Source organism: Sphaerodactylus townsendi, linkage group LG08 (assembly GCF_021028975.2).
Source record: "Sphaerodactylus townsendi isolate TG3544 linkage group LG08, MPM_Stown_v2.3, whole genome shotgun sequence".
NCBI classification, from domain to species: Eukaryota; Metazoa; Chordata; class Lepidosauria; order Squamata; family Sphaerodactylidae; genus Sphaerodactylus; species Sphaerodactylus townsendi.
In genome coordinates this window covers 79,407,207-79,417,293 of record NC_059432.1, presented here as the reverse complement: position 1 = coordinate 79,417,293, position 10,087 = coordinate 79,407,207, and the positions used below count along the sequence as shown (strand labels likewise).

At 42.8% G+C, this 10,087-nt stretch overlaps 1 protein-coding gene across 1 annotated transcript; it reads right to left on the bottom strand.

The window, feature by feature from the left end:
* Positions 1-3,385: 3,385 nt before the first annotated feature.
* On the bottom strand, positions 3,386-7,628 carry KCNE4 (potassium voltage-gated channel subfamily E regulatory subunit 4). Its single transcript, XM_048506914.1, has 3 exons — positions 7,598-7,628; positions 7,003-7,112; positions 3,386-6,020 (listed from the first exon to the last, which is right to left on the bottom strand). The coding sequence occupies exons 1-3, from the start codon at positions 7,626-7,628 to the stop codon at positions 5,487-5,489; spliced, it is 675 nt and encodes a 224-aa protein (XP_048362871.1). The 3' UTR covers positions 3,386-5,486.
* Positions 7,629-10,087: the final 2,459 nt, after the last annotated feature.

Sequence of the window (10,087 nt, the reverse complement as noted above, 5' to 3'; positions counted from 1 at the left end):
CCCTCTGGGACTACCTTTCATAAGCACCCTCCAAACCTGCTGTAGGCCCTGATGAAATTAGAAACTGAAAGGAAAAGGAAGGTCAATTATTACCAAGGAGCAGGGCAATAATTTAAAACACCTCCTCAGGAGGAGTGAGGTTTTTTCCAGGACCTGGGTGAAAGAAGGAAAGAGTGCATCTACAGAAAATAGAACCTATGGCAAGCACTGACATTACGCTCTTGCCAAAACATCTTGTGCCCCTGCATCACTCTTTCCTATTTCCAAAACGTACATGCTTAAAGAAGAAGCTGCCAGGGTTTTTATTTTTTTTTGAAAAGCTGAGGACATTGAAAGAAGAGTTAGAGCATGGAAAAAGGAAATGATGACTGTAAATCTTCCCAAAATTAAGCCAGGATTTCACAGTTAAAACAGACTTGGAATATTCCATCCATCTCGAACTTGCAGGGGCTTTATTTTGAAAAGGGAAAGAGGCAAGGGAGGGAGGTTTGAAGGAGAGGGTAAGGAGAAGAAGTGGGAAAATGAAGGCAAGAGGAGGATTTAGGACAAAGGAAGCAAAAAAAAAGCCTTCCCCCTGGATACCTTTTCATTCCCAAAAAGGGCATGGTTGCATTCAGCTCACCCTGCCAATTCTGGCAATATACAATTTTCCCTTTTCAATTTTCGATGAGGTGTCTGCAAAGCAATGCACACACTATGAGAATCTTAGCTGCTCAGAGGACTGATCTACCACCCATTGAAAAACATTTGGATCCCCAAGGACAGGTCTACCCAATGCTTCTCAATGGGTTGCAGACCAGTCCTCCCAGTGGCTAAGATTCTGATAGCATGTCTGCATTGAAAACTTTAAACAAGGAAAACTGTATATTGCTGGAATCAGTTGGGGAAACCTTCAGCAAATGGAGTCAAGGAGAATCCCTTCAGCAGCACACAACATATCGGGTTTGATTCCCCACTCCTCCACATGTGGCAGAGTCTTATCTGGTGAACTGGATTTGTTTCCCTGCTCCTACTCATGCTGCGTCACAGTTCTCTCAGAACTCTTCCAGCCCCACCTATCTCATAAGGTGTCTGTTTGGGGAGAGGAAGGGAAGGAGTTTGTAAACAGCCTTAAGAGTCCTTACAGGACAGAAAGGCAGGGTATAAATCTAAATTCTTCTTCTTTGTTGTTTCTCCGGCTCTTTGTGTGTTAATTTTTCCCTGTTTGTATCTTTTCTTAAAGCTGTTGACTGTTAACAAGTGTCTCTTTAGCCATCTTTTTTGTTATTACCCTTGTTGTTTAACAAAACAGTTTATTTTGCCTAAGTCCTCACATCTCAAACTGGAACTTTCACATGGCAGCATTTTCACCAGTAGAGGAGGGCTGTTCGAAAGGGGAGGAGGCAGTGGTGGGTTCAAATTATTTAACAATTGGTTGTTTACAAGCACCATTTTAACAACCGGTTCTGCCAAAGTGGTGCGAACCTGCTGAATCCCACCACTGGGAGGGGGGTACTCTGGAACCACCTTAGTTGGAATCCCCTGACCAGAATGGTTGCAACCAGTTAAGGTCCACACCTGTTCTAGGGCTGAAAGGGGATGGGGAGATGTGTGAGGTTAGTGGGGTCTTATGTGAGGTTAGTGGGGTCCGATCGGCGGAGGCCAATTTACTGGTGGTCCCTGGCCCCTCGACAATGCTGCTGGCCTCCACGCGAGCCAGGACCTTTACAGCCCTGGCCCCGGCCTGGTGGAACGCTCTCCCTCCAGCTGTCCGGGACACCTCTTGGCGGGGATGCTGGGGAGTTCCATGGGAGCCTGTACAGGACGGAGCCTGTTCCGCCCGGCAGACCTTTGGAGGATGTGCCCTCCAGCCGCTAATAGTGCCCCGTTATTGGCCCTTAACATCTGGGCCGCTAATCCATCACTGAGACTCGCCACGCCTCCCTTTATTGTAGGGAGGGAGGGATTTTATATTATTGGAACGCTGGACGCCAACTAACTTGCATCTTGAATCTTAAATTAAATTTAAATCTGGGTTTATATCTGATAAATGTATTAGGAGATTTTATTGCTGCTTTTACATGTTATTTTAAATGCTATTTAATTGTACTGTTTTTATATGTTGTACACCGCCCAGAGCCCTTCGGGGATGGGGCGGTATAAAAATCTAATTAATTAACTAACTAATTAATTAATTAATTAACTAATTAACTAACTAACTAACTAACTAACTAAATAAATAAATAAATAAATAAATAAATAAATAAATAAATAAACAAACAAACAAACAAATAAATGAGGTGGCAATATGGAGTCCACAATAAAAAACCTTTGCAGTCCTAGCCCTTTCCTGTGATGATACTCAATGTCAAATATCTCCAGAGATAGGTAAGCATTCAAGATTGGGAGGGTTACATACTTTCTCCCTTCTTGGAAGGCGGCAGATGTCACTGTCTACCTGCTTGCTCAGTCTTATCAAAAGCATTCAAGCTGCAGAAACTCAACAATGGAAGGCATCTGATCTTGTCATAGCCAGAAACTTATCTGGCTTATATTAGTTTCAACCTCGGTTGCTAAGCAAGTTCAGTGACGCATTTGCGCTCTTTATCTGAGTAGCTCAGTGTGCTTTTTCTAAACCACCAGGGAGGGTGCTCTGGTCAAGCTATTGCCTGAAAGCTGTAACCATAAGCCACCCAGCTCATTTCAATGATTGCTAGCTGGCCACCTATTGTGTTTGGCACACCATTTTTCTGCACAATTAGCAAGACAAGTTTTTCTTAAGCATAGCCATTGCTAATTATTTCAGAGTGAATGGCTATAAAAGGCATAGCTGCAGGGGCCAGTTTCAACACTGGCAACTCTGATTTGTATGGATTCTTGTTGGCACAGTATTGCAGGACTCTGTGCCCAGTTCCAAACCCAGCAATGCCCAAGCCCCAAACAAGAAGCCTAGCACAGTGTCAAGAGCTGCAGAGATCCAACTCTACAAGGATTTCGATCTCAAAGTGGCAGATAATTTAACCTGCCTGATAGAACAAATCCACATATGCACACACGTGCGCGTGCGCGCGCGCGCATACACACACACACAGCCTAAATCTTTTGTGTGCTCAAGAAGGGCAGCAATCCATGTTCATGTCAAAGAAATTTATTTTTGCAGAATGCTTAAAATACTGGCCTGCTCATTCTTTTCTTTGTTTTGTGCTCAGATGCACATAAGTAAATGGGAACAACGTCTGGCAAGGATTTTATAAAACTATGATATACAAACCTGACTTGAACAACTGGCCCATCAGCTCAGTGAGCCATTTGCCATGCCGCTTTCTCAGTTCTGTTATTCAAAGGTCAGTCCTAACTTCAGCAAACTCTGAGGAGTAACAAGCAAAAAAAAACGCCGTGGCACAGCTCACAAAACAGTGATCACTTTATTTAAATAAAATTCAGTGTCATCAGAAAGAAATAGTTAACATTAAATACATCAGACAAATATACAGCTTGGTATCAAAGGTATATGCAAAACTGACTGTCTTTGAAAGGAAAAAAAAGAATCATCAGCCTTTTGTATCAAAATAAAAGAAAGAAAAAGAAAACGGAACAGTCTGTCAGGTCACATGCCAGTCTCGGTTGGAAAGTTTCAGGATTCAAGTGACTCCAGGCAAAACGCCAAGCAGAAATTTGGCGTCTTGGAAAACTAAAAAAACCCCTCTTGTTAAAAAAAAAGTAACCCACAGCTTGTGCTCAGTCCCATTTTCTCCAATGGGATTTGCAGTTGATCCTCAGAGAACAATCAAGCCTTCCTACCAGATACAGTAATAATCTCTGTGATATCAGAAAAATAAAGTGACAGTTCTCTTCACGACATTAGAATAGCCTCATTTGGGTGGAACTTGGCACAGAGGCCTTAAAATGCAAAGTGGAAACAGAACATTTGCCTCGGCACTGCCCATGCCATTTTCCCAGACTATATTCCAAACTTTAATGGCAATGGGTATGTCCCCAGGCTATGTTAGCTTAGAAAACTCAGGCATTTTGGCAGCATTTCTGTTCTCATGCTTGCAAAAGCAATCCAAATGCTGACGTTTTTGTCAAATGCATGGCAGGGTGGAAGTAATCATTTTCTGGTTCAGTGTTGCAACTTTTATGATAATTGTGCAGTAGTTTAAGTAGCAATGCACGTTAAGAGGCTTAATGGGAGGAAATGAGCAGCTGAAGGTTTTTTCCACATGGAGGTAAATAATATCACTTGGTCAATCATATTCTGTGAAGGCACTATTAAAGGGACAGGCCATTTTTCTCCAGGCAGTTTCCAAGCCTACTGACAATCCACAAACTGGCTGGATCGTGCTTTTTTTTAATCCTAATTTTTTTGGCTGAAAGAAGGGATATCCATATGCAGAACACCTCTACCTCCTTCTTCAGCACACAATGGCCCCTAAATGCTGTTCCTGGGAAGGGGGGGGGCTCCAGGAACAGCTTTGGGGGGGGATGTCAGAGGGAGGAATTAGTGACCTTCCCCCTGGTCAATGCAAGATTTCCACTGGAACCAACCCACTATCTGAATTGGTAAGCCATAGCTATAGCTGTAATTGTACCTTCTGAGTCTCCAGCCCCACCCAACAGGAGTGCTGAGCAAAAAGGAATTGCAAAAGCAAATGAAAAGGGGCAAAAGTCCCCACCCAAAAATTAATATATAGAACACGTGCATCACATGCAAGATGAGTGATGCAAAGCTAGCACAAAATAAAACCTCCCTTCATTTTACTGAGTTTGCTCCTAAGCAGCTCTGTTAAAATAAAAGTAGGCAGAGTAGGCATGAATTGTGAGCCCAGTTTCTGCTAGTGTCAGTAGATGCAGCTTCATTTCTTACCTCCAAAAAAGCAAATTCTACTGTTATTTTTTTTTTACAAACCTGGTGTCTACACATGCCCTACAGCCACACATGGCTAGTCCATTGCATTTCATAACTCCTGCCCTTGATGATCACAGCACCATGGTGTCACTTTCTGTCTGTGAGTCCTCTTCAAAGAATACTGTTATTTCCTGCAGTGAAATACAATCACAATTCCATTGGGCTAGCTGCTGATATTCTGGTGCTTGTCGAGTCATGGCTACAGAAAATAGCACCTATGGCAAACACTGACGCCCACTGGACAGCGGGTGGAGCAAGGCGCAACACTTGGACAGCATGACTGCAGTGGGCAGGCAGGCTGGCAGCTGGGTGCTTGCATCTGTCACCCAGACACTTGCAGGATTCTAGACTAAACAAACGCAAGGTAAACTACTGTTTTCTTTGAAAGAACTTTCCATCCTTTCCTTAATAAAAGGCAGTCCCTTATATATTTCAATGCTTGCTCAGTAGCATTTATGTTTGATACTTCTTCCTGCTTCCAGCATCATACAGGCCACTCCTTATGCTTTGGTGGAGAAATTATTAAAGTAGGAGGCAAAACTGGGAACCTTTCAATTCGTTCTTTCAAAACATGGTGCCTCCTGAGTACCTGCAAATGCTAGGAATGTTGGTGGATGCTTTCTGAAGACCCTTCACTACTGCCATTCAGAAAGTGCACTTCAGCTGTTTCCTCCAGTTCACCATCAGCTGCTTCTTCTTGGATTGTGAGGTGAACATCTGGCAACGAAGACTCGCTCACACTGCTCCCTTCCATAGAGCAGAGGGTACAGGAGAGAGCTGGTCCCATGCTCTCGTGCAGCATGTTCAGCATCATTGGGATCTGAATGGACTTCAGCTCTGAGATGGCTGAGTGAGGTTTGACAGCTTGACCCCATTCCCTCTCTTCATCTCTGTAAAGCAGCAGCAAGTTGGATTTCTCTTCTTTCCTCTTGGATTTCATGTAGCCCAGCATTATTCCCATGAGAAAGATTCCATAGAAGGACATAACAATCAGGATATAGAAGTATTCGTTTCCATTCCCTCCGCTCTTCTCAGTAGTGGACGTTTCAGTGCTACGACTGAAAGCAGCAAGCACAGGGTGAGTCATGTTGGGATGATCCATCACAAACATCAAAGTTCTCTGGGGAGGAACCTGGAACAGCAGATTGATTTAGGAATTAAAACCAACATTCTCCAAAAACAAACATTATCTTGGGGAAATATGAATGGAAGTACTCAATCAGCTCTACCGGCAAACTGAGGAAGTGGAAATTGCAGGTGCCACAAACCAACCAGGAGTTCGGGGAGTCCTACTGAGCCTGTGTGGCTTGTTGTGATTTTAAAAAGAAATCTAGGGAGAAGGAGGACAAGGGAGGATTATCTGTTCCCTGGGGTGAAGAAGGATGGAAGTGACACAATGTGCATGCAAGGGGTACTTAAACATTTGGAGGAGGGGTAGGGGAGTGCCAGCTTTGTGCTGTTTCTCAGGCAGCAACTTGTGAATACGTAGTGAGTATAGGGCTTAGCAAAGCAGGAATATTTCGAGGGGGACAGGTTTAGAAGATCAGACTCAATAACATTTGTGTAATGCTGTTGTGTGACAGCTGGTGTAGCGAAGAGCATGGTCTGAGAAATATTGGGTTCAAGTTGTATTTTAGCCAGAAGCTGCATGGGTAGCCTCAGGCAGGCCATTCTCTTATTCTTAATCTCCCATGGCAACAATGGGATATTGATGCTTGCCTGCTGTGCCGGTTTATTTGAAAAATTACTGAGATAATCTTATAGGAAGTTATTTGAACTCTGAGTACTAAGTACTGTTATTACCATGTAACTCTAGCATCCCATATTGTTTGTTTCCTGTAAATATACTGTCCAAATGAATATATATCTAATTTCATCAACTGACTTTCCCATGAGTGGCGCTTAAAAAAAATTAAGGCATGCATGGAACAAGACTGTGAATGAACCAATGACCAATAAAAAGGAATTCTCAAATACAGTAAATAAATGGGAAAGGCTGACAGGCTTATTGACTGAAAACTTTGTAAATTTATCTCAAATAGCATTGTTCTAAGGGAAATAGCAACAGAAAAGTGCAGTGAAGCCAAGAAAAAGAAATGATTTGAGCAACTTACGTGAGCCGGCAAATTATTTCTTTCTTCGCAAAGCTCCAGAGAAGTCTGTTCCTGTACCAAATTCCTGTGCTCTGAGAACTTTTCCCAGCTGAGGCCAGAATTAATAGTCTCTGTAGAAATGTTTCATCATGTGACTTTGCGTTTACAACAGTTTCATGCCGGAGTCAACGAATGAACTCCAAGGCCTGAGGTTCAACTGCTGAACTCCAGACACCTCTGTAAAACGCAAAGGGGTGAGAATTCTGAGTCACGTTTTCCGTAACAAAGGCTGGTGCCAGAGAGTTTGGGCAGGCACAATGTACATCCACTCACAGTCCAATGATGAGTTATGCTAACTTGTTCTGAAAGCTGTTTTGTGTATGCAAGCCGTGCTAATGGCTTGGCCAGGCAGTTTAGTAAAGTGAGAAAGCAATCCGTAGAAAACCCCTTTCGTGGCTATAAAGAAGATTCTGGTTTCTTCCTGGGGCAAAAAGATTGCCAAAGTTCACAAGGAGCCCCCAGATTTAACGCAAATTCTGGGTAGTTTTATCTCATTGTCACTGTGAATGAAAGCTGCTCACAGGGGAATGGAGCCTTCATATTGGGTGATTCCTACTCTTTGCATTCCCATGCACCATTCCCACCATTTTTCTATTGTAAACTGCCCTGAGCCTGACTTCGATCAGGAATTAGGTGGGGTATAAATGTAATAAAATAAATGATGAATAATTTCTCCCCTCCACCCCGGTAGGATTTTTTTTTTTGGTCTTTTAAAAATATTTGATAATTTGCGGGTCATTGTTTTGTCTGACACCATAGCAATATAGCAACTATAGGTAAATTTTTAAAACCCTTTTGTATGGCAGGGATGGAGGGAAAATAACACCAGAAATCCACATCTTTCCCTCCACACTTTCCACAAAACCACTTTGGGTATAATCTTTTAGAAGAGGTCAAACCAAAGATAGTTTGGGAAAACCTCCAACAGATCTGTTGGGGCGGGAGAGGGGACCTATAAGGAAAATGACCAGGCTACAATGTAATATGGAGGCCTCTAGAAGTGTTGGAACGTAGTAAAATCTGTTGAAGAAGAAGAAAGAAGAAAGGAGGAGGAGGAGGAGGAGGAGGAGGAGGAGGAGGAGGGCATCTCCTCGCCTGGCTTCAGAATGCAACTGTTTCAGTGTAATACAAATGGGAGGGGGCAAAAACACTCCAACGACAAAAGGACCCAAGTACCATCATCAGTGCCATTTGTGCTGGTCTAAGGGGCACTTACACCAGAGCCAGGAAATGGTGCAGCAGCATGACACATGGGTGCTTGCACAGATGTGGTGGCAGTGCACCTCCAGCACAGGGTCTTGCATCAGCATGAAAGGGGGCAATCCTTGAGCCCTTTCAGGCTGAGATGTTCACTTTTTCTGAGGCAAAATTGTGCCATCATGTTATTTGCTCAGCTTCATGGTTCCTCGGGATGCCCTTATTCCCTTAGTTGACTTTGCAGCTGTATAGGGGAGTTACAGTTTATGGTGGTATGGAGGCAGGCAAAAGTTTATTGTGACTCCTGTTCAGATTGTCCATAAGTCATCTGTATTGAACTGAGCCCATTGTGATTTTGCCTCCACCACTTTCTCTTTTTCACAAGATGTACAACCCTTCACCTTGCCGCTCAGTGTCATCTGGGCAATAGCTGTGGCCAAGGCAGTGCCATCAGGAATATCCTTGCAGCCTGATTCTTTGAATATTTGTTAGAAGAAAGTCCTGCAAATTTCAGTGGTATTAGCTGTCCAGTAAGCCTGCCTTGAATTGTCCAGAGAAGAGTCTAAACACTTTACCAATCCAACTATATTGATGGTTATTCACCAGAGCCAGTTTAAATTCATTTGCATCTACATTACATCAAATAAATAATGAACCAGAGACAATAAAACATATTCTAGGTCGCAAGGTTCTTGTGTTTTGCAATGGAAACAACATTCACAATGAAATACAATAGCCTGATGTGTATACTCACCAGACAATGGATTATTGGTTCAAATCACACTGAGACAATATTGTATTTTAGATTATATAGTTTTATAAGTTTTGTTACTATATTATGTATTGTTTTGTATGATAAGCTTTTTCATAATGCCAATAAAAGGTATTTGGATATTGAAAAAAACATATCTTGCATTAATTCCATGCAAGCGAGCAGCAAATTAGAATATGACTATTAATGAAGACATTGGCCTACCAGTTTTCAGGTCATCTGGCCAGGTTCTTCTAGAACAGTTCTTCTAGAACCCTAAAATATACCGCCAGATTAGCAAACCCATTATGTAATTTTTTTTCACATACTCCCAAATGCTCTGGTACATACCCCAAGCTGAGAACTACTGTCCTTGAAAATAAAAATTTTAGGATTACCTTGTCAGTGGCAAAATTCCTCTCAGCAGTGGTAAGGTCTGCTGTCAGTTCCTAATATAGGCTGAATGTCATTCTCTTTCTGACACTGTAACTGTAATTTTTATTGCATTTACTTCTTATACATTTTAATTTGTTCAATATGCTTTTACCTTTCTTTAATACATTTTAATTTGTATCCCATAACTTTGTATTTTTTTTACAAACTGGGTCGATAGACTACAATGAAGCTATTCAAAAACCGTTAAAAAGTCATTTGTATACTGAACATCATTTGGTCTCCATCATTTACTCTTCCTGGCAGGGGAGATAGTGGAAAAGACTCTATTAGGTATGTAACAGCATTTGAGTAAGATCTTGCTGAATTTCTTTCTCCTCTGCCTGCTGGCACTTAAAGCATGTGCACACACACAGTCCCTCTCTTAGCCTGAGAGTGATCGCCTAGAGCTGCAGGGGCAGAGTGCTCACGGGGACATGTGGGGTCACATGTCCCCGGGCGCATGCCAGCTGGTCACATGGGGCAGAGAATTGCCGCTGGGCGCCCTTTGGCCCACAGCAGGCTCCCACTGGCTAAGGTAAGTGGGGCACGCCTGGAGCAGGTGTTGCCCTGGGTGCCATCCCCCCCCACACCTCTGTAGAGCTGGGCAGAAGATCTGGTAGAAGAGAGAAAGAGAAAACCTGTTTTGTGTTTAAATACCTTTTT